Here is a 25,091-nt window from a genome sequence, read left to right on the forward strand (position 1 = left end):
CCTTATGGCTCTTCTGAAGGGGGTGAGGACTGTCTTTGGGAAACTCCCGATCTCTTCCTGATATGTTTCTCTCGGCAGGTCTCCTGCCTTCTCGTTTCTCGCACTATTTCCCAAGCCGAGCAGGACAATTCCTCAGCCAGGCTTTCTTTCATTTTGGTCATGCTGACGGGCAACCCTCTGGCCTTCATGTCTGTAGTCGCCTCTTCCACTGTCTGGTACAACCTCGTCCCGTTGTCATAAAACACTCGAAGTTTAGCAGGGTATGGAGTTTGAAATCTAATCTTGTTTTGCTTTAGTACTCGCTTTACTTCGGAGTATTCTTTGCGTTTCTGGAGGATCGCGGTGGGGGGGGGGGGGACCTTGGTCGAAATATATTAATTTATCCTCTAAAAACACTCTTCTTACCCCAGGCCCTTCGCAGAATCTCCGCCTTGGTGCTGTACCGAAGGAATTTAATTATTATTGAGCATAGCTTTCTATCCTGGGTAGGTTTTGGGACTAACGCGCGGTGGACTCTTTCGACTTCCAGCTTCATAGCCGGGGGAAGATCCAGCGCGTCCCGCAGTAACTTTCCGACAAACTCCATCATGGATGTGCCCTACAGTCCTTCAGGAACGTTGTAGATTCTGATATTTTTCCGCCGTGATCTTCCCTTCAGGTAAAGCAGTTTACCTTCTTGGTGATGTATTATTTTTATTGTCTTACTCAGTATCCGTTCCACATTTTGAACGCAATCTTCCACCTTCTCAATTCGAGTCTCTGCCACCGCTATTTTTTGATTAACGCTGGCGAGTTCTGCCTTACTATCACGGAGCTGCTGCTTTATATCTTTCTGGACCTCCATTATTTCTTTCAGGATTTCGAAGACATTCGCCGCTTCGACTGAACGAGGCCCAGCTTACCGCCTCGCTAGCACGCGGTCGGGTTGGAGAGCCGCTCGCTGCACTCCTCTCGGATGCAGGCTCCGCAGTGTCGCTTTTTTTAAAATTTCCATTTCTTCTCCCCATTCTTGCCCCTCTTCCCAGTTCAAATATTTTTCGAAAAATATTATATTTGACGGGTTAACGGGGCTTAATACGCATTTTTCCGGAGGAGCTAGTGACTTAAGCTGCCATTTTCGATTATGACGTCACCAAAAACCGTCCAAGAGGCACTTAAATACCCCTAATATTTTAGCCTCCAACACCATCCCTGGCAAGTCATTCTAGGCACTCTTAACCCTCTGTGTAAAAATACTTACCCCTGATGTCTCCCCTAAACTTCCCTCCCTTAATTTTGTACATATGCCCTCTGGTGTTTGCTATTGGTGCCCTGGGAAACAGGTACTGACTATCCACCCTATCTATGCCTCTCATAATCTTGTAGACCTCTATCAAGTCCCCTCTCATTCTTCTACGCTCCAAAACGAAAAGTCCCAGCTCTGCTAACCTTGCTTCATATGATTTGTTCTCCAATCCAGGCAACATCCCGGTAAATTTCCTCTACACCCTCTCCATAGCTTCCACATCCTTCATATAATGAGGTGACCAGAATTGAACACAATACTCTAAGTGTGGTCTCACCAGAGATTTGTAGAGTTGCAACATGACCTCTCTACTCTTGAACTCAATTCCCATTAATGAAGCCAAACATCCCATAGGCCTTCTTAACTACTCTATCAACCTGAGGGACCTTGAGGGATGTATGGATTTGAACCCCAAGGTTCCTTTGTTCATCCACACTCAAGTAACTGACCATTAATCCTGTACTCAGTCTTCTGGTTTGTCCTTCCAAAATGCATTCCCTCACATTTATCCGGATTGAACTCCATCTGCCATTTTTCTGCCCAACTCTGCAGCCTATCTATATCCTCTTGTAACCTTCAACAAACTGCAGCTCCAACCACAACTCCTCAAATCTTCGTGTCATCTGCAAACTTACTCACCCATCCTTCCGTCTTGACATCCAGCTCATTTATAAAAATCACAAATAGCAGGGGTCTCAGGACAGATCCCTGCGGCACTCCACTAGTCATCGACCTCCAGGCAGAATACTTCTCTTCCATAACTACCCTCTGCTTTCTTTCTTTAAGCCAATTCTTTAATTTTTATTTTAGTGCTGAAAATTAAAAAATTATTGTATCAACAACAATCTTGATATTTAAAAAGATGATCATTTTACATCAGGTGGGGCAAATGCAGCAATTCTTCAATGAGGAAAAAAGCATCTGAGCAACACTGAATTGCACACGGAGAAGGCCTGGGATTAGCAGGTTGTCAATTTAAAAAAGTTAGAAGAATTAGCTTCTGTCACAAAATGTGATGTCCTATCATTTAGACCACTAAAGGGATTGTGAAGGTATTTTAGCCGTTACTGCTTTAATGAGGAATTATGAATTTTTGATCCAGTATCACTGTTACAATATGGCAACAATGAATATATAATTGACAGTGCTCAAAAAACCCCCAAAAGTAAACAAATGGTTAACTTAACCAGAAGTCGGCTGCTATACAGCAGTTTGAACAGTTCTTAAAATGAAAAATGCGAACTCAGTTCTTTAAAGTAGTGGATGCAAAAGTCCAAATGATTTACACAGTCAGTTAGGAGAGACTTCCCTTGAAGTAATAAATTCTCTTACATGACATTACTGCTGATCCCAGCCTAAGTATGCCTTGCTCGAAGGATTTACGATGAAGGAATAAAACGGCTTAAAGGCACTGACCTTTCCTTGGCGAAACCCTGCATCCAGCTCTTTCTGCTCTTTTAGCAGAGCTATCTTGGATTGCAGGTTACTAATTCCTTCAGAAAGAAGATCGGGACTTCCGGTAAGATGGCGATCGCTTAGCTGCTCCGAACTTTTGTTCCGTTACTGTCGCTACCTTTGCACTAAATGTCTCCATTTTATAAAGCTTAGTTAGGAATTATTTCGGTATCTCTTACTTGCCTGTGAATATATCTAACCTACAATGTCTAGCAAGAGTTCTAAATCCGGGAGAAAAGAAACTACGACCTCGTCGGACGTGACGATGGAGGTGCTTGAAAATCTCCGAGACGAAATCTTAAAGCAAATTAAAACCGCTTTCAAACAGTTAGAAGAGAAACTGGATCGGATCAACGATAAAGTGGACAAACATGCTGAACACTTATCTCGCATCGATTCGACTTCTGAAGCTTTAGAAAGTCGGGTTCGATACTTGGAGACTCTCTGTTCCAGCTTAGAGGAAAAATCTAATAAACTTCTTTCCAAAATGGTGGATCTTGAAAATCGCAGCAGACGCTGCAACATCAGAATTCTGGGATTACCAGAGGCAACTGAGAAGGGGTCAACCGTGAAGTTTTTCGCCGAGTTTCTCTGTGAGATATTCAGGAAGGATCTGCTTCCGAAGCCGCCCGAGCTCGAACGGGCACACAGAGTTAACGTCCCCCCCGGAATTCTGGGCTCCCGTCCGCGACCAGTAGTCTTGTGTTTCCATCAATACCAGGTAAAACACAGTCTGATTGTGGAGGCATGTCGCAGAGGCTCTTTTTCTTTCCAGGATACAACCATTCGCTTTGTGGAAGATTTTGCACCCCAGACCTTAAAGATGCGCGCTGAGTATAAAGGCGTAATGAAAGTGCTTTTTGATCGTGGTTTCAAACCTTCCTTTCGTAATCTTGCTGACCTCAGAATCAAGTTTAATACCGGGGAATTCAAGTGGTTCAAATCAGCGAGGGAAGCTGAAGCGTTTGTGGCAAGTCTTCCGGCTATCCAGTCATCTTCGGAATCTGATCGGACCTTCTAAAATGGTGGATAAGTACTCCTCGTAGTAAAATTACTTTCTCTGGACTCGGAATTCACTTGAATCACTCAGACATTATTCACTGAAACTCTAAAGGCTGTTGACAATCTCTCCCGGGATTTGGTGTGTGTGTAATCTATTTTTACCTCTGTATAACTTTACCTACAGAGTTCTACAACTAAATCTAACTTGTTTTGGAGGTTTGAAGTCTTTAGTGAAGGCCTCCCTGTTTGTCGGTTCACAGTTCAACTGCTGATTTATTTTTCCTCTGTTTTAAATACTTATTTATTTTATCTTTTTCTTTTCTTCATCCCCTTTTTTTTCCATTCTCTGAATGTTTTTTTCTCCCTTCTCGGTAAACGGTTGATTACTCGTCTTGAATTTATAATTTTCCCCTTCCTCTTTTTTTTCTTTTTCCTTCTTACCTTTTTTTTCCCCTTTCTCTTACTTTATTCTTCTATAATATTTTGCGGGTAGGTTAGTTTTGGTTTTCTTCCGATTCGCTCTGTATTAAGTTGTATATCTCGGCAGAAGGTGTTCTAATCTGTAGTTATGTTTTCTAGTGCATAAACTAGTTACTGTTTGTTATAGCATTTATACGGAACTGCTGTCAATGACACAGATCTGGAAGTTGTATTTGGGTTAATTTTTCTGGTAGAGCTAGCTACTTGTTTTGGTAGCCGTCTAGTTTTGGGTTGTGCAGGTGGGGTGGGTTTTCCAGTTCCAACATTTCTTTATTGTTTAGGACATGTTTATATTTTGACCTTACAAATCTATGTTTACATCTTTCTCCCAGACTGCTATTGTACCGCTTGATTTTTTATATGCCTGCTGCCTTTTATGCATTAGTAATTGATAATGGTTATCTCAATTCGGATTTAAAGTTCCATAAGATCTGGGGGCCTTTTATTGAGTACTTTCATAACCTTCCTCTTGACTAGGGTTTTTTTTTTTCTTTTCAGTCCCTTGCTTTCAGCTCCCTTTTTTTTCTGGTAGTAGGCATTATTATCCTCTGTTGCTAAGTGTATTTACAGTCTGGGAGTTTGACTGTCCGGACTTATACTCTCTATATTGTGTGGTGGTTGGTCTGGAATTGTTTTTTTTTCTTGTGTTGTGGGGTTTGGGGAGGACACTAAGCTCACTTGTCTTTAATTTAGGTGCTTTTTTGTTAAATTCTCTTCCTGTGTAGCATATTGTTATTGTATGCTTAACCTTGCTCTGTATTAATGCTCCTCATTGGGATTTGGGGTTTTTAATTTTGTAAAATGTTTTGAAAAACTAATTTAAAAAAAAGAAAGAGGATCAAATGTCGAACCTGTTTCACCGCCGACAACACCAACTTTTTTCGATCCTTCAGCTTCCCGAACTTTGATAATTCTTCACTCTCCGACTGGACTTTAACTGGCAGCGACTTTCAGAACTAGAACCATAGAACACTACAGCACAGTACAGGCCCTTCAGCCCTCCATGTTGTGCCGACCCATATAATCCTTAAGTACTAAACCCACACTATCCCATAATCTTCCATTTTCCTTTCATCCATGTGCCTGTCCAAGAGGCTCTTAAATACCTCTAATGTTTTAGCCTCCACCACCATCCCTGGCAAGTCATTCCAGGCGCTCACAACCCTCTGTGTAAAAAACTTACCCCTGAGGTCCCCCCTAAACTTCCCTCCCTTAATTTTGTACAGGCAACATCCTGGTAAATTTCCTCTACACCCTCTCCATAGCTTCCACATCCTTCCTATAATGAGGTGACCAGAACTGAACACAATACTCTAACTGCAGTCTCACCAGAGATTTGTAGAGTTGCAACATGACCTCTACTCTTGAACTCAATCCCCCTGTTAATGAAGCCTAGCATCCCACAGGCCTTCTTAACCACCCTATCAACCTGGGCAGTGACCTTAAGGGACGTATGGATTTGAACCCCAAGGTCCCTTTGTTCATCCACACTCTTAAGTAACTGACCATTAATCCTGTACTCAGTCTTCTGGTTTGTCCTTCCAAAATGCATCACCTCACACTTGTCTGGATTGAACTCCATCTGCCATTTTTCTGCCCAACTCTGCAGCCTGTCTATATCCTCTTGTAACCTTCAACCACCTACAGCTCCATCCACAACTCCTCCAATCTGCCGGCACAACGATTCTTACAGTAGAAATTAAAACTTCATCTTTAAAATGAAACTGCGTCATAAAATCTAATACGCAGCAGAATAGTCACTGACAACTTAAACCACGAACTGACCTGCTTCACAGGGAGGGGTTCTCCTTTTATACCCTGTTGAAACAGGCCATCACATGACCTCTCACTGGCAGGAAAAGTACATCACTCCACCATCAGAAGACCATTACATCATGCCCAGCAGAGTCTCAATTCCATCATGGTCATGTGACAGTCATAAGATACCCACAGGGTATGTAACGATCACAAAGAGCGAGGTCATGAATGCAATGATCCAATCAGCAACCGGTGCCTGATGATTTTGTCCAATCACAATATTGAATAGCATTAACTGTCCTAACTGATGTCTTCGAAGAGCTGACACCTCTAAATTCCTTCAGAAAAGCTGTTTGAATACAATTGAACCTTTGCAGTGTGCAATGAAAAATAAACAAGTTACAGTCACAGTATCTTGGTGATACCATTTACTGGAGTGACAAAGTGAAAAACATGCTCTTTAAGTTCTAGCTGGCTGGTGGTGCAGTAGCATCAGCGCCAGACTTTGGAAGCGAAGGCTCCCAAGTTCGAACCCAGTTGGCCCCACCCCCAGGCACACTTTCCATCCGTGCTGGGTTGAGCAACAAGCTAGCCACTCGGCCTTGTAAAAAAAAAAGGGTTGAGTCAGGAACATTCATTCCGTGACCTGGTTAATCCGAAAGACCACCAATCCTGACACTACACGCCAGACAAGGAATGGCTGACTGTCTGGTGTGGCAAACTATGAAATGAATCTATAAGTTCTGACATTGATAATGTGCCTATAATGCAATTCATTCAACGTGTATGCAATCATTGATAACAGGTTTTCTGACGATGAGTTAAGAGAATGGCAAGCTTTTGACCCTGTTGCTATTATAAACATAACCAGTTTTGAGTATGGAAAAGAGAATGCTGTACTACAGGCAAAAATATACTCAGCTACTATTACAAACTACAATGAAGTGTTGCCTCAAAAACATGCAACAATACTGTGATATCAAATTTGTCATTTCTGAGAAAGTTACGACAGGTTCAAGTAAGACGTTCACTGATATGTTGAACTACATGTTTAGAAACAAAGAATTTGAAGAAATGTCAATTCTTGATGACACTGTTGGAACATTTCAAGCTCCTCATGTTAACTATGGATGGGAATTCAGTCTTATGAATTCAATCAAATGTAAACCCAGAAACAGACTAGAAGTGGAACATTTGGATGATCTAATGAGGATTTCATCTGGATGCAAAATTAATCTGGACAGTTTTATAGTTGTAATAATGACATGAGAAAAAGTTTATGAAACATTAAAGATATTCTTTGTACTGCATTTAATTATACCTTCAATAAATAAAATCAATAGCATGTCGCTTTTCAATTTTCATTCTACATACTCGTAGTATGCATATAACAAAAAAACACTTAAAGTGCTGCAAGGTTTTCAGGCCATGTAAAAAATTCTTACTTAGAGCAATGGTTGGTCTGTGAAGCTGTAAAAATATATTAGAGGGAATGTTGCCATAGGCATCCTGATTTTTGATGAGATAAGGCAAGATATAAAAGAGATGGAAGAGTTGCACTACTATTCAGAGAAAAATCTCACATTCTCCACTCAGAGGGCACACTAGAAGGTTCACTCACTGAGGTATTATGGGTAGAGTTTAAAAAGAATGACAAATGCACCATCACTCTAATGGCATTGCACTACAAGCATCCCAATAGTCACTGGAGATGAGGACAGATATGCAGATAGATGTAAAATCAACAGGGTTGCCATACTGGGTGTATTTACGTTCCCAAAACTCTGATGGAGCAGAATTTATTCAGTGCATCTGAAAGAGTTGATTGAGAGCTCGCCAACTAGCAGAGGTACTACATTGAACAGCTGACTGGCCTTTTGATGAGAAGTTTTTATGAAGATCGATTACAACTCCATCAGTTTTTAAATAGTCATGAGTAAAGACAAGTCTGAACCTTAATGAATTGAATAGTAAATTGGGGGAGGGAAAATTAGAACAAATTAGGTAGAGCTGGGGAGATGGAATTTACAAGCAAGTCCATGTGGGAATTGGTCAAATACCAGCTGATCAGAGCTGAGTTCTAGTGAGGAGGAAGGACAAAGATGGCATGGGAAGGGAACCTTGGATGATGAGTGGAGTTATGACCTTAGTCAAATAGAGAAAGGAAGCATATGTTTGCTTTAGGAAGCTAAAATCAGGCAGAGCCCTTGAGGAATATAGATAGCAGCAAAGAACTCAAACAGGGGATTAGGAAGGCCAAAAGGGACCATGAAATGTTTGGAGTCATATGATGAGGTACTAAATGCACCTGTATTCACAGAGAACATGGTAGACAGCAAAGCAATGTGGGACACACTGTAATAGAGGATTGACAAAAATTTGTTATTCTCACTAGCAACAGGAAAGCTCCCAGAGGATTGGAGAGCAATCAAAGTTATTCCCTTGTTCAAGGGAAACAGGAAAGATTCAAGAAATTATTGGCCAGTGGGCCTTATAGTAGAAGCTTCTGGAGAGGATTCTTAGATTTAGGCATTTGGGACAGATTAGAAACAGTCAGCAAAGTTTTATGCAGGACATTTATTGTCTTCATTTGAGCTTTGAGGAGGTGATAAAGGTGTCTGATGAGTGCAGTGGATGTTGTCTACATGCATCTTAGTAAGGCATTTAACAATGTCTCTCATGGGTGGTCTGATCCAGATTAAGGTGTCAGCACAAGAACAGACCTTCCGGCTCACAGCCCACCCACATGACCAAGTAACTTATTAACTTGTACATCTTTGGATTGTGGGAGGAAATTGGATCACCTGGAGGAAACCCACACAGTCAGAGGAAGAACATACAAACTCCTTAAAGACAGCAATGGGAATTGAACAGTCATTGTAAAAGGGTTACATGCTAGCTCAGATTCAGAACTGACTTGCTCACAGAGAGAACAGTGGTTCAGTTGGAGGGCTGTCACCAGTGGTGTTTCACAGGGATTGGCGCTGGGATCTCCATTGTTTGTGATGTATACAAATACATATTAACTGACAGATGAAAATGTAGATAGGTGGATTAGTAAGTTTGCAGATAACACAAATTTTGGTGGAATTGTAAACAATGTAGAAGCTTGTCAAAGGATAGAGCAGAATAGAGATCAGTTTTAGATACTGCATGGGTAGGAAAATGAGAGATGAACTTTAATCTAGCCAAGTGTGAAATGGGAGGTCAAATGTAAAGTAAACTGTCAGTGGCAGAATCCTTATCAGCATGAACATACAGAAATGTCTTGGAGTTAAAAGTCCAAAGCTCACTGAAAGTGGCCATACAAGTAGCCAGGTAGGTAAAGAAGGGACATGACATACCTGCTTTTATCACTAAGGGCACAAAGTGCAAGAATCAAGAAGTCATGTTGCAGCAATATGAAATTTTGGTTAGCATGTACTTGGGAGTAGTTTGCAGTTCTGGTCACCCCATGACAGGGAGGATGTGGAGAAGGTGCAGAAGTTTACTAGATGTTGTCTGGGTTACAGGGTATGAGCTATCAGGAGGGTTGGACAAACTTCGGCTGCTTTCTTTGGAGCAACAAAAACTGGAGAAACCTGAGAGAAGTTTAGATGATTGAGAAGCACAGATAGGGAGATAGTCAGAATTTTTCTCAGGATAGAAATGCTAAGTACCGGAAGACATGCATTTAAGGTGAGTGGGAAAAGCTTAAAGGAGATTTTTTTTTGCAGAGTGTGATAGATGCCTGGAGCAGGCTACCAGGAGATGTGATGGAAGCAGTGATGATAGGGGTGCCTAGGAGGCTGTAAGACACATGAATACAAAGGGAAACCTACAGATATTTGTCGTGTAAATGGAGAAGAGACTCAAGTTGAATTCAGCATCTTGTTCAATGCAGATATTGTGGCTGAAGGGCCTGTTTCTGTGCTATACTGTCCTACGTGCAAAATCCAATCAAACTTTGAAAACTGTCTTGGATTACCAATTTGCTTTGGAACCCATGAGCTCTAACCTTCTGGATTTCCCCACATACAAGACTTCATCAAAAGCCTTTCCACTTTCACATAAATCATTAATATTTGTAATGAAAACACCATTAAAGAAAATAATGAGCCTGTAAGTGATATCCTGAAAACCCGATGATCCGCAGAATTTTAATAGAAGTGGATATAGATTGTGGCTCTGGTTATCTTTTTCCAAAATTCTATTGATTCTATGATTCCTATGAAATAGGTCACAATATTTCAGGAGGGAGAGCATCACAACTCACTATCAGCCGTGGGTAAGCGTGCCTGACGAGGGTCACCAGTTGGGAAAAAAAACAGATGGCGAGCCACAGCAGCAAGGTGTTTTATTTAGTGCCAGGTGAAAAAGATGCAAAAGCTGCCCCAAAGTTGTGAAGACAAAGTATTTACAAACACAGATGTACAAAAACTTACAAATACAGTAGATGCTTTCCCCACAACACACTCTTTAACTTTCCAATACAACTATTCACCATGAAATCCAACCTCCACACCTCCCTAGCAAAGCCAGGGTGAGGGTTTAAATCCGCTTCTGCCTGGCCTAGAAGGACCAGGAAATTCTACTGTTGGTCTGGGGGAGGGGAGATAATCATGCCATCAGACGATAATTATTTCAGATGCAGAATTGGAACATTTTAAAACAGGGATTCTAACATCCTACAATTTTATTCCACAACAAATGCCTTAGTTAAACCGGTAGATCATGCTCAGATGAACATTAAAGAATATTACCTCCCCATGCCACCAGTGGTGTTGCCTGTGTAGGGCGCCTGCTTCCACTAACCCAGGCATTATTTTAGGACACCCCAGACTGTCCCTCGGGTCTTTTGGGGTCATTCTGCTGTCTACAAACCAATGTAACAGCGCGAGTGAAAGTAACTGAAATGTTTGGAATCCTTATGTTTATGGATTATAAACCAGTAGAGCAGATTAACAGAAGGGATTGTTTAAATTTGCCAGGCTGGCAATTGATTTACTGTTGGGGTGTGTAGATGGTGAACTGCAGAACGGGAGGGCAAAGTGTGTGAACTACTGGGGAAAAAAGACCAGGGACAGAATAAGGACGAGTGACTAACTGACAAAGGGGCAAGAGGGAGGGAGAATTACCATTGCCAACCTATTCTGTCAGAGAGAAAACGGGGAACAACAGATGTATTAATTTGACATTGAAAGCAGGGAAAATGCTGTGGCCAATATTCACATTACATCAAAACATTGAAGAACTGATTGCAAACAAAATGGTCAATATGAACTTGGGGGGAAAAACATTTCACTAATCAGTTGCTTTGAGGATTATCCTGCAGAAAAGATGAACTCCAAATCACTTCACATTGCTGTTTTGGAATCTCTTAAGGCTTTGTACAATGGTTTGCCAACTAAAGACAAAGTGTACACGGAATTATGGTATCTCACACAAAATGCTAAGGAGTCTAAAACTAGGGATAACAATCTTAAATGACTAATTAGGAGTGAAATACAGAGAAATATCTTCATACTAGTTCTTTGGAGACCTGTGGAAACTCATTCATTGCATTCAAAAGAGATCAATAAATATTTAAATATTAAAGGCCCCATGGAGATTACAGGAAGACAACATTCAAAGTAGATCAACCATGAAAACTGACTGATAGACAAAGCTTGAGAAGTTATTCCTGTTCCCCTAATGCTCATGTTCTTACAAACATCACAGACTCCCTTTTGAGAACATAATACCAATTCTGATACTGGATGACAAAAGATCTATGTGCCAAAATTTCACTATTTGTAGTATTCGCCCAAAACAAAAATACACAATTTAAGTTTTTTTTAAGATGTACCTTAAGTGCTATGGGGTCAAGTGTAAAATCCCAGACGTCCCCAACAGAGTCATCCAATGCATCTTCAATGCCTTTCAGCTGATTCGTGTACTCCTCAATAAATTTCCCATAACTCTTCAATTGCACCTCAACGTGGATTCCTAAACACATAGGAAGAAATGAAATACTTTGTGCTTCATCTCCTCATTTTAATCAGACACTGGCTACCCTGTCAAACCTTAGCAAAGAGCTCTAAACTGCAGGAAACTTTCACTATGACTCTTCAAGAATGTAAAGTTTTACTCCAGGTGAACCTATTATTCGCAACACTTCCCAGCACTGATCATTTTATGTGAAGTGTAAAAGTGCCGCTCATCGCTGTACAGCAAAACGAGAACTACTTGTCACCGGTTACTCTCCTGCCGTTTGAAGGCTGGACTCTACTGGGTCGCGTCCGAAGCCATGGGCCCATCTGCAACAACTACCCCAGCGCACAGCTGCAGCGGCCCATGGAGGTGGCAGCAATCCTGATATCGTGCCCTCCCCACGCCCTTCAGCCTCATACACCCCTAATACCCACTCTGAGATCCGTCGTCCAGAGCATCTAAACTCCAATCGGGAGACAACGCCTCCAGCGCCATCTTTACCACGGGACCGATCACATGACAAACACCCTTGCGCATGCGCAGTATCACTTTCGCTTCCTCTCTCTCTCGTCGTTTTGACGTTTTTATTGGACGAGAGGGGGAAAGCGGGTCTGAGAAAGGGGTGGATGAGGGAAGTTGGAGTGAGGGGAGGTGACTGGGCATGCCATACTGTAAAATAACCGGATGGGGCAGAGTGACAAATGTTTCCTTGAACATTATGTAGAGGACCCAGCTAGGGAAAACAAGATACTGGAACTCTTATGGAACGAGATGGAGCAGGTGAGAGGAGTGTGAACGTAATTCCATTAGTTTCAAAATAATAATTGAGCGTTGGGCTGGACCCTGATTAAGATTATAAACTGCAGTAAGACCATTTTTGACGGCACCAGAAGGGATATGTTGGGTGTGGATTGAGATAGACTGTTTTCCAACAAAAGGAGGCTTTGAGAGATGAAGCACAAACTGGCAGGTTTTCAAGGTTGAAAATTTAAGACTACATAATTTTTATGTTCTTATTAGAATAAAAGGTAAGGCTAACAGTTTTAAAGATTCTGCAGAAATCTGGAGCAACACACCATATGCTGGAGAAACTTAGCAGGTCAGGCATCATCTATGGAGTGGAATAATCAGTCAACATTTCAATAGCACCTTGGTTAGAATACAGCACAATACAGGCCCTTTGACCCACAATGCTGTGCCAAACATGTACTTACTTTAGAAATTACCTATGGTTACCAAGCTCCATGTACCTATCCAGGAGTCTCCTAAAAGACCTTATCATATCCACCTTCATCACTGTCGCTGGCAGCCCATTCCACGCACTCACCACTGTCTGCAAAAACTTACCCCTGACATCTCTGTACCTACTTCCAAGCACCTTAAAACTGTGCCATCTCATGCTAGCCATTTCAGCCCTAGGAAAAAGCCTCTGACTATCCACACAATCAATGCCTCTCATCTTTTATACACCTCCATCAGGTCACCTCTCATCTACCGAAGCTCCAAAGAGAAAAGGCCAAGTTCACTCAACCTATTCTCATAAGGCATGCTCCCCAATCCAGGCAACATCCTTGTAAATCTCCTCTGCCCCCTTTCTATAGTTTCCACATCCTCCCTGTAGTGAGGCAACCAGTACTGAGCACAGTACTCCAAGTGGGGTCTCACCAGCATCCTATATAGCTGTAATGTGACTCTCGGCTCTTGACCTCAAGGAATATTGAGATTCTGGTAAAGTAAAAAAGGAGGTGCATATCGGTATCGTTAATTAGGATTAAATGAGGCTGTTGAGTATAAGAAATGCAAGAGAGAATTCAGTAAGGCTGAAAGAAGTTTCCCTGGCAGGCAAAGTACCATAGAACATTACAGCACAGTAACAGGCCTTTTGGCCCTTCTTAGCTGTGCCGAACCAAAAGTGAAAAAGAATCTCAAAGGTTTCTATAGCTATATTAAGAGCCAAAATGATAGCAGGGGACAAGAATGGCCCTCTTAAAGATCAACATGGTCATCTATGCATGGTGCCAAAAGTGATGGGGGAGATCTTACATAAATCTTTTGAATCCATATTTACTCAGGAGACAGATACAGAGACTATAGAAATGAGGCAAAAGAGGAGTGAATCACAAACAAGAGATTCTGGAAGTCACAGTAACATGCACAAAATGCTGGAGGAACTCAGCAGGCCAGGCAACATCTATGGAAAAGAGTAAACAGTTGATGTTTTGGGCCAAGACCCTTCATCAGGACTGTTTACACTTCTCCATAGATGCTGCATAGCCTGCTGAGTTCCCCCCAGTATTTTCTGTGTGTTGCAAAAGAGTTGTGAGGTCGTTAACTGCAACTGGATTACAGAAGAAGAAGAAATCACTGTCCTGAGATGAATTCCCCCACTCCTAATAAGGACCTTGGACCTTGTGGAAGGCTGATGTAGAAATTGCAGAAACCTTGGCAGAGATATTTAAAACATTCTTAGCTGTAGGACAGATGCTGGAGGACTGAAGAATAGCTAATGTTGTAATAGCCCTAAGAGTAAACCTGGAAATTAAAGGCCAGTGAGTCTGATGTCAACAGTGAGTAAATTATTAGGAAGTGTCATATAAGTATATAAGTATTTGAATAGACAGGGCCTGATTAGGGATAGAGCATGGCTTAGGTCATGTCTAACTAATCTTACAGAGGGTTTTTTGGAGATTACCAAGAAGATCAATGAAGGAAAGACATTTGAAGTTGTCTATGTCGGTTTCAGCAAGACACGGACAAAATCTAGCATGGGGAGCTGGTCAAGAAGTTACACGACATTAGCAATGAAGTTGCCAATTGGAATTGATCTATTATTGTCACATATACCAGATGCAGTGAAAAGTTTGTCTTGCATAATGTCCATAGAGATCAAATCATTACACAATACATTGAAGTGGAACAAGGTAAAACAATAACAATGCAGAATAAGGTGTGAAAACCTCTGAAAAATGCAGTGCAGGTAAACGATAAAGTGCAAGATAGGTCGTGAGACCATAGATCAATCTTCTCATAAAAGGGATCTGTTCAAGAGTCTTATAACAGTGGATAAATGCTGTCTGTGAGGCTGGTGGTCTATGCTTTCAGGCTTTTGTATTTTCTACCCAATTGGAGAGGGGAGATCGAGAGTGGGTGGGATCTTTAATTATGCTGCCTGCTTTACTGAGGCATCGAAAAATATAGGCAGAGACCACAGGGGGGAAGCCAAGATGCATCCACTGCTCTCTGCAGCTTCTTGCAGTCGTGTGCCGAGCAGTTGCTATTATGCATCCAGACAGAATGTTTTCTATAGATTAAAAATTGGTAAGAGTTGACAGGGACATGCCAAATTTGCTTAGCCTTCTGAGAAAATAGAGGTGTTGGTGAGCTTTTATAGTCATGATATCAATGTGGTTGGACCAGGACAGGCTGTTCACACATAGGAACTTGAAGCTATCAACCTCAACACCATTTATGTAAATAGAAGCTTGTGCACCACCTCCCTTTCTGAAGTCATTGACCAGCTCTTTTGTTGACATTGAGGAAAAAGTTGTCACGACACCATGTCACTGAACTGTTTATCTCTTTCCTGTACTCGGACTCATTGTTACTCAAGATGTGGCCCGCTACATTGGTGTCATCTGCAAACTTGTAGATATAGTTAGAGCAATATCTGGCAATGCAGTCGTGAGTGTACATGGAGTAGAGTAGGTGTTCCTCAGGGGTCAGTATTTCAAGGGGAATAGATTATAAAAACAAGAAGATAATGCTGAGCCTCTATAAGACACTAGTCAGGCAGCACTTTGAGTATTATCAACAGTTCTGGGCCCCACCATATCTCAGAAAGGATGTGTTGTCATTGAAGAGAGTCCAGAGGAGGTTCGCAGGGATGATTCTGGGAATGAAGGGGTTAACATATGAGGAGTGTTTGGTAGCTTTGGGCCTGTACTCACTGGAATTTAGGAGAATGCGGGAGGATCTCATTGAAACCTACCAAATGTTGAAAGGACTATAGAGTGGTTGTGGAGAGGATGTTTCCTATGGTGGGAGATCCAGAACTAGAGAGCACAGCCTCAAAATTGAGAGCTGACCTTTTAGAACAGAGGTAAGGAGGAATTTTTTAGCCAGAGAGTAGTTCATCTATGGAATGCTCTGTCATGGACTGCGGTGGAGGCCAAGTTTGTGGGTATATTTAAGGCAGAAGTTGATCGTATCCTGATCAGTCACGGCATCAAAGGATATGGAGAGAAGGCAGGTGTATGGGGTTGAGTGGGATCCGAGATCAGCCATGATGGACCAGACTCAATGGTATGAATGGCCCAATTCTGCTTCTATGTCTTATGGTCTTGTAGAACAGGGAGTTGAGGATGCAACCTTGCGGAGCACAAGTGCTCAGAATAATCATGGCCAAGGTGTTGCTGTCTATCCTTAGTGATTGAGGTCTATTGGTCAGAAGTTCAGCATACACATGCAAATGGAGCCATTACCTCCCAGGGTTTGGAGTTTGACAATGAGTTTTCTTGGAATAACAGCATCTAAGGCAGAACTGTAGTCAATAAACAATGGCATAACATAGGTGTCTTTACTGTCCATATACTCAGAGATGAATGTAGGCCAGGAGATGACGTCCGCAGTGGAGCAGTTTTGGTGGTAATCAAATTGTAATGGGTCTATCTACAAAGCTGGAGTTGATGCATGCCATGACCAGCCTCTCAAAGTACTTTATGATCATAGATGTTAGAGCCACTGTTCCTTGTTTTTCTTAGTTACTTGGATGATTGTGTTCTCCTTAAAGCAGGAAGGAACCACAGCCTGAAGCAAGGTGAAAAATGTCCACAAATACCCCTGCCAGCTGATCCACACAGGATCTTTGGACATGATCAGGGACAGCAAAGGAAGACCAATCTTATATTTGTGAGAGTGACGGTAGATTCAGATACATTGCAGATTGCCAAGGATACAACATTAGCTTAGCAGAAGTAGCCAGAAAGTGGTAGTAGATGATTGCCTCTCTAAGTGGAGGCCTGTGACTATTGGTGTGCTGTAGGGATGGTGCTGGGTGCCATGGTAGATTAGTTGTTAGTGTGACCCCATTACTGCTCAGGTGGTTAGAGTTCAATCCCAGTGTCCTCTGTAAGGAGTTTGTACGTCCTCCTTGAAAAATGCATGTTTCCTCGGGTGCTCTGGTCTCCTCCCACTGTCCAAAAGACATACCGGTTAGTAGGTTAATTGGTCATCGTAAATTGTCCTGTGATTAGGCTCAAGGTTGAATTGGTGGGTTGCTGGTGGTGCGGCTCGAAGGATTGGAAATGCCTATTTTGTGCTGTATCTCTAAATTAATAAATAAAGGCATTGAATACAGGAGTTGGGTTGTTATATTGTACATGACTATGGTGAGGCCAGATTTGGAGTATTGTGTGCAGTACAGGCCACTTCCTACAGGAAAGATATTATCAGCTGGAAAGAATGCAGTGGAAATCAGAACTTGAGGGCCTGAGTTATAGAAAACTGTTAAGACTTTATTCCCTGGAGCGCAAGAGAATGGGAGGAGATCTTGCAGAGGTATTCAGAATTGAGGGAGATGGATAGGGTTAATGCATGCAGGCTTTTTTTTTTAGAAACATAGAAAACCTATAGCACAATACAGGCTCTTTGGCCTACAATGCTGTGCCGAACATGTACTTACTTTAGAAATTACCTAGGGTTACCCATAGCCCTCTCTTTTTCTAAGCTCCATGTACCTATCCAAGAGTCTCTCAAAAGGCCCTACTGTATCCATCTCCACCACCGTTGCCGGCAGCCCATTCCATGCACTCACCACTCTCTGCTTAAAAACTTACCCCTGACATCTCCTCTGTACCTACTTCAAAGCACCTTAAAAGTATGCCCTCTTGTGCTAGCCATTTCAGACCTGGGAAAAAGCCTCTGACTATCCACATAATCAATGCCTCTCATCATCTTATACACTTATACTAGGTCACCTTACATCCTTCGTTGCTCCAAGAAGAGGCCAAGTTTACTTAACCTATTCTCATAAGGCATGCTCCCCAGACCAGGCAACATCCTTGTAAATCACCTCTACACCCTTTCTATAGATTCCACATCCTTCCTATAATGAGGTGACCAAAACTGAGCACAGTACTCCAAGTGAGGTCTAACCAGGGTCCTATATAGCTGTAGCGTTACCTCTCGGCTCTTAAACTCAATCCCATGGTTAATGAAGGCCAATACACCATATGCCTTCCTAACCACAGAGTCAACCTGTGCAGCAGCTTTGAGTGTCCTATGGACTCGGACCCCAAGATACTTCTGATGCTCCACACTGCCAAGAGTCTTACCATTAATACTATATTCTGCCATCATATTTGACCTACCAAAATGAACCACCTCACACTTTTCTGGGTTGAACTCCATCTGCCACTTCTCAGCCCAAGTTTTGCATCCTATCAATGTCCCGTTGTAACCTCTGACAGCCCTCCACAAACACCCCAAGCCTTTGTGTCATCAGCAAATTTACTAACACAGCCCTCTACTTCCTCCTCCAGGTCATTTATAAAAATCACGAAGAGTAGGGGTCCCAGAACAGATCCCTGAGGCACACCACTGGTCTCCGACTTCCATGCAGACTATCACCTGTCTACAACCACTCTTTACCTTCTGTGGGCAAGCCAATTCTAGATCCACAAAGCAATGTCCCCTTGGATCCTGTGCCACCTTACTTTCTCAATAAGCTTTGCATGGAGTACCTTATCAAGTGCTTTGCTGAAATCCATATCCATCTGATTGGGTAAGACGAGAAGTGGAGATCATAGGTTTAGAGTAAAAGATGAAAATTCAAGGGGAATCTGAGGTGAAACTTCTTTACACAGAGGATAGTGTGATTGTGGAATGTGCTGCCAGGGGAAGTGGTGGAATGGGGAGAGGGGTTCAATTGTAACATTTAAGAGAAGATTAGGTGCTACATGCATGGGATGGCTATTTTTTTTTAATTTTATTTCGAAATTTAGGTATGGAGGGATATGGTACATGTTGTGTATTTAATATATCAGTCGTATTTGAGTAATATTGTAAATATATTATAACATTAGAAATTGTAATTTTTGACAAGAACAGGCCATTCAGCCCAACAAAGCTCGCCAAATTGCTTTTCACATAACGTGTTGAAATAACGATCGAGTTTAGATTTGAAAGTCTCTAAGATTCTACACTCAAATACACAACTAGTTAGTTTGTTCCATGTGTCCACAACTCACTGTGCAAAGAAATGCTTCCTGATGTTAGACTGAAATCTCCCTTTAATCAGTCTCCCTGTGTCCTCATTGATGGATTAATTTTGAAGTAAAATTGTTTTATTTAAATAATTCATTACAGGTTATATGTGAATATAATTGAATTGTGAATGCTATGACCGTACAAGATGATATAAATGCACCTCGCTTAAAATAAAAGCTAACTTAGAGTCAGATTGAGAAGCTGTCAAATTTAAAATGAACCCAAGACAGCTACTTACCTGTTGAAATGCAGTGAGAAGCTGTCGAATTAAAAATAAACCCAGGACAGATACCTACCTTTTGAAACACAGTGAGAAGCTGTCAAATTTTAAAAACGCAGCACATTTTTTTCCTTTGGAGCAGCATGTTTTCTTCACAAAAGGGAAGACACTTGTTTAAAAACAGGCAAGAAAATGGCAGAATTCATGGGTTCATAAACAGTGAGAACCAGGTGATAATAATCATAAAAAGACGAGCAGATATGGCTGGCCACATTGGAAAGATTGGCACATTTGATTCCACAACAGCTAACTGGATTTTGTATACTGAGAAAATTGAGCAGTGTTTTGAAGCAAATGAAATAACCAATGAGAATCAAGTGCCAATTTTGCTGAGTGCATTGAATTTAAAGGCATACAGTTTGCTTCGAAGTTTAACTCTTCCAACCTAACCAGCTGGAATGAACTTTGCTGATATCATGAAATTTCTCCGAATCTCTGTTCTAAATGGACATCATTCGATCCTGAAATCAGGCCCTCTTGTCCTAGACTCCCCTACCATGAGAAATAATTTTGCCATATCTAACCTGTTCAGGCCTTTTAACATTTGGAATGTTCCCCCCCCCCCCCCCCATTCTCCTGAACTCCATGGAAAAGCTGCCAGACGTTCCTCATACGGTAACCCTTTCATTCCTAGAATCATTCTCGTGAATCTTCTTTGAACCATCTCCAATGTCAGTATATCCTTTCTAAAATAAGGAGCCCAAAGGTAGAGTGAGAAACTATTATGGTACATGTTGTGAGTACAAGAGTGAGAATATCTTACTTTATTTATATGGGGCCTTATGAGATCACACCTTGAATACTAAATAAGGAAGGATTGGCAGGGTCAGGGCGTGCAGCAAATATTCACAGATTGAGTCCGAGGGAAGCAGGGCAAGGGGGCAGGGTGGAAACTGGCCTGTGAGGAAAGATGAGGCAGTCTGCACTTTTAATTTAGACAAATGAGGGATCTCACTGAAACATACACAATTCTTACAGGGCTTGAATGAATAGGCGAGTCCAAAACTAGGAAGCAGAGGTTGAAGGTGAGAGGGAAAAAATTCTAAAAGGGTCCTGAGGGGCAGAGGGTGGTAAGTATATGGAATGAGTAGCCAGAGGAAGTGGTTGAGGCATGTACAATAGTATCATTTCAGAATTTGGATCGGTACATGGAGGGGTGCAGTTGGAGGGGCATGGGCAGAACAGAGGAATTGGACTGGTTGCGTGAGCACCATGGTCAGTATGAACTGGTTGTGCCTAAGGGCCTGTATCCTTGCTGTACTGCATTATGCTGTGAGCTGGTGTGAGGACAGTGTTCCCCCGATGGAGTGTGTAGAACTAGGAGTCAGTTTCTATATAAGATGTTGAATATTCAGGCCGGAGATGAGAAGAAATTTCTTTGCCCGAATGGGAAAAGTTTTGGCATTTACAACCAAAGAGAACTGTGTTTTCAGTCATTGAGTGTTTTCAAGCTAGACTGACAGATTTTTTTAGCTATAGACTGAACTAAAGCTCGAGGTTAGTGTCGACGTAAAATATCAGCCATAATATTGTAGAATGGCAGAGTCAAAGTCTGAATGATCTCCTGCTTACTTTCTTAACTTGATTCGCTATTCATGATGCCAGGTATACTGAACATTTAGAACCAAAACCATTGTTGTTTATAGTGTTATGATACCAGCCCCCTCCTTTGTGAGAATTGCAAGAGCCCTAGTGAAAGGGGGGTCAATGACCCGAGAGAGAGCAAGAGAGAGAGAGAGACATGCCGAATGGACACAGGAAATGGAAAGACAGCGACGTGCTGGATACCGCATTCCACTGGGACAAAAGCTGGCGACTGTGGCATTGTTCTCAGGAGACACCTGGGAACTGCAGACGTGCCAACTCGCAGGGACATTGTAAAGCCCTCGGGCAAAGTGGGCTGGTTGAGAGAGAGATTGCATCACCTGCAACCTGATTGACACCTGAGATCCCGTGAGGCAGTATAAAGAAGGGTCTGAAAGAGGACGACCCTCAGACGCACCAAGGAGACACCGAGAAGCACGATACCGCTTCCCGTGGGAACGGGAAGCCATTTTGAAGGAAGCCACGTGCGTTAAATTCCGAATGCGGAGTTTGTGGCTAGAACCAACGGAAAACCGCTTTTATTTAACACCAGGGAAGCCAAATCCTCTGAGGCTGAGGATTTGATTCATAAAGACAACGGCAAGTGTTCTCTTTTCCTAACAATCTCTCTCTCTCTCTCCAACACGTGAAACCAAAAGGGAAAAGCCTGCAGACTTCAGAGTGACTCTTTATATTTCCAATTGGACTCAGTATTATACCCTAGACAACGAAAGAGCTTATTTCTGAGTGATTATTAATGTACCTGCGTTTTAGATTGAGTATTGACGCATGTTATCTGAATGTTTGTATTAACCTTAATTTTTGTGCCCCTTTATTAATAAAACTTTTGAAAATAGTACCATTGGACTTCAACTGACATATCTATCTTTGCTGGTAAGTGAAACCAGTTACTGGTTTCATAACAAGTGGGGGCTCGTCCGGGATTTGACACCAAAAAAAAGGGGGAGGTCAGTCAATCGGGATTGTAAGTCAAAAAAAAAAATAATTTGGATCTGGTACGCAGGTAGCCAGACAGAAAAACCAGCAAAGATGGACGTGTGTGAATTTATGAAAAACGCGACTGTGGCGGCGCTAGAGGTGAGCACCAAATCAGACTTGTTAAATTTGGCGAAGGGGTTAGAGGTGGAAAACGAGCAGGATCAAGCTGAGAGGCAAAGACAGCATGAAATTCGGATCAGAGAGTTAGCAGCAGCCGAGAGAGCGGCAGCGGGGAGAGAAAGAGAGAGGGAGGAGCTAAGGAGAGAGCGGTTTAATGTTAGTCGGGAGCTGAGAGTAGTACCTCCGTTCGAAGAGACGGATGTTGATAGTTATTTCTTGTTTTTTGAAACGGTGGCAGCTATGATGCCGACCCGCAGACGGGCGAGTGCGGTGACCCCGCCCCTAGAGTCCCAAAGCTATCGCGCATGCGCGGTCACACGCAGCCTGTCCAGAAAAGCAGTGAGCAGTTTAAATCGGGCCAGCAGTAATCTGGCCAAGATGTTTTTACCGACCCTGTACCATGAGGGTTCCGAGGGTGGTAAAACAGAAAGCAGTAAAGTAAAAGGGGGTAAGGGAGAGGAAATAGCCCTGCCCTTAGTGAAGAGAAAGGTCCTAGAGGTAGGAACTAAAGTTGAGAAACGGATAAAGTTGTTAAAATGTCCAGAGTTGGACATGGTTAATCTGTCTGGTTTGGCAGAATTGTTTGAAGAAGTTCAGAGTTCTAAAGGTGTTCTCGATGGTCCCGAGAGTGAAATGAGGGCAGTCTTAGAGAGGAAGGGTATCCTTGCTGTGGAGAAGTCAGCTGAAATGGCCGAGGAGGTTGTTTCAGCTCGCAGGGTTGCGCCTTCCCCAACGGGGGGCTGCCTAGAGAGTAACTGGAAGGATCGGGGGACGTTAGAATTTGAAAAAGGTACGGGTATTGAAAGCCTGGAAGAGGCCAATGTCCCTTTTGAGTGTGTCCAAGATGGGGGCGCACGTGGTGCTGAACCTGGTAACAGAGCTCAGGGGAAGTCTGAGGTGTTTGATTCAGGGGAACGGGGCGGCCGTCTTTGTGGATCAGATAGGGTTGGTTCAGTAGGAAAAGGGTTAACCTTGGTAACCGTGGGAAGTGTGAGTTCCACGGTGTTTGTATTCGAGAGTGGGGCCAAGGTTAATGCCGAATTTAAGGGGGGAATGAGGATTGTTATTGAAGGAAACGGAAAGTCTGTAGTTCCCAAGTCGAAGGAAGAAATTTTAAACCTGGCAGATCGCTCACAGAGTGAGTCGGGAAATAGCGGGGCCCCCCACTCTATTGTTACGCCAGGGTGGGGTGTGAAGAGGTTGCATTCGAAATGCTACCTGAAAGAGGAGTTGGAATTAAAAACAAATAGCCTGAAAGGTCTTGACAGTTTGGGGCATGGTGTTGAAAAAATAGCCCCGATGAACGAGGCAGGCGGGAGTTCACCACGCCAAATTACTCAAAGTCCCAACGGGGGGACTCGCCAGAAAAGAGGTGACGGTTAATGGGGATGCCATTTTTTTTTTAAACAGCAAAGCAGGTTTTACGGGTTGCGCCAAAGCCTGTGAATAATAAAGACAGACCTTTGGAGACCTGCCGGCGAAGTAAACCGACCGAAACGATTAGTATTCGCATAAACTTTTGTAGATGCACCTAAGCTAAGATCACACCTCCGCAGTTTTGTTGTTGAAAACAATAAATAAATAGGTGGTTATTGAATTGAAGTCTGATGTTACAAGACTTTAGTACGGTACGCAATGTTAAGATATTAACTAAAGGGACACTGTAATTGTTAACTGTTTAGATGCTGACTTGAATGTATAACTGTATTACTCTGTAGTGAAAAGAAAAGCTTCTGTATTGTGTTAGATTCAAAATTTCTGTAAGACTCTGTACCACTCTGTGTTTTTAACCGCTGGTAAAAAACCTTTAAGAGGGGAGGTGTTATGATACCAGCCCCCTCCTTTGTGAGAATTGCAAGAGCCCTAGTGAAAGGGGGGTCAATGACCCGAGAGAGAGCAAGAGAGAGAGAGAGACATGCCGAATGGACACAGGAAATGGAAAGACAGCGACGTGCTGGATACCGCATTCCACTGGGACAAAAGCTGGCGACTGTGGCATTGTTCTCAGGAGACACCTGGGAACTGCAGACGTGCCAACTCGCAGGGACATTGTAAAGCCCTCGGGCAAAGTGGGCTGGTTGAGAGAGAGATTGCATCACCTGCAACCTGATTGACACCTGAGATCCCGTGAGGCAGTATAAAGAAGGGTCTGAAAGAGGACGACCCTCAGACGCACCAAGGAGACACCGAGAAGCACGATACCGCTTCCCGTGGGAACGGGAAGCCATTTTGAAGGAAGCCACGTGCGTTAAATTCCGAATGCGGAGTTTGTGGCTAGAACCAACGGAAAACCGCTTTTATTTAACACCAGGGAAGCCAAATCCTCTGAGGCTGAGGATTTGATTCATAAAGACAACGGCAAGTGTTCTCTTTTCCTAACAATCTCTCTCTCTCTCTCCAACACGTGAAACCAAAAGGGAAAAGCCTGCAGACTTCAGAGTGACTCTTTATATTTCCAATTGGACTCAGTATTATACCCTAGACAACGAAAGAGCTTATTTCTGAGTGATTATTAATGTACCTGCGTTTTAGATTGAGTATTGACGCATGTTATCTGAATGTTTGTATTAACCTTAATTTTTGTGCCCCTTTATTAATAAAACTTTTGAAAATAGTACCATTGGACTTCAACTGACATATCTATCTTTGCTGGTAAGTGAAACCAGTTACTGGTTTCATAACAATAGAACACTTTAGGTTTTATAAACAGAATCAAAAGGAAGGGGAGTCCATGAGAGTGTACATGACTGAATTGAACAGGTTGCCAAGCATTGTCAGTTCAATAATTGGCTTAATGATGCACTGAAAATTATTTAATCAGAAGGTGGTAAATCTGTGGAATTTGTTGCCACGAGCGGCTGTGGAGGCCAAGTCATTGGGTGCATTTAAGGCAGAGATAGATAGGTTCTT

General features: G+C 42.5%; 2 protein-coding genes across 5 annotated transcripts in view; one reads left to right on the forward strand and one right to left on the reverse strand.

The window, feature by feature from the left end:
- Positions 1–12,461, reverse strand: part of washc4 (WASH complex subunit 4) — a 165,182-nt gene extending 152,721 nt beyond the window's left edge. For all 3 annotated transcript variants that reach the window (XM_073065929.1, XM_073065928.1, XM_073065926.1), the window contains exons 1-2: positions 12,367–12,461; positions 11,808–11,947 (exon numbers count right to left, since the gene is read on the reverse strand). In XM_073065929.1, coding sequence (XP_072922030.1) covers positions 11,808–11,947; positions 12,367–12,427 — 201 coding nt within the window. In that variant the 5' untranslated portion in view covers positions 12,428–12,461. The remainder of the gene's footprint in view (positions 1–11,807; positions 11,948–12,366) is intronic.
- Positions 12,462–12,566: 105 nt separating this feature from the next.
- Positions 12,567–24,857, forward strand: LOC140738537 (uncharacterized). 2 transcript variants are annotated; one of them, XM_073065934.1, is made up of 3 exons: positions 12,567–12,712; positions 18,472–18,713; positions 20,073–24,857. In XM_073065934.1, exon 3 carries the CDS (start codon positions 22,113–22,115, stop codon positions 23,562–23,564), a length of 1,452 nt encoding a protein of 483 aa, XP_072922035.1. In that variant the 5' UTR covers positions 12,567–12,712; positions 18,472–18,713; positions 20,073–22,112; the 3' UTR covers positions 23,565–24,857. The 2 variants fall into 2 exon arrangements, with proteins under 2 accessions (XP_072922035.1, XP_072922036.1); XM_073065935.1 differs by having other exon boundaries at positions 21,125–24,857.
- Positions 24,858–25,091: the final 234 nt, after the last annotated feature.

This window comes from Hemitrygon akajei, chromosome 14, assembly GCF_048418815.1.
Source record: "Hemitrygon akajei chromosome 14, sHemAka1.3, whole genome shotgun sequence".
Lineage (NCBI taxonomy): Eukaryota > Metazoa > Chordata > Chondrichthyes > Myliobatiformes > Dasyatidae > Hemitrygon > Hemitrygon akajei.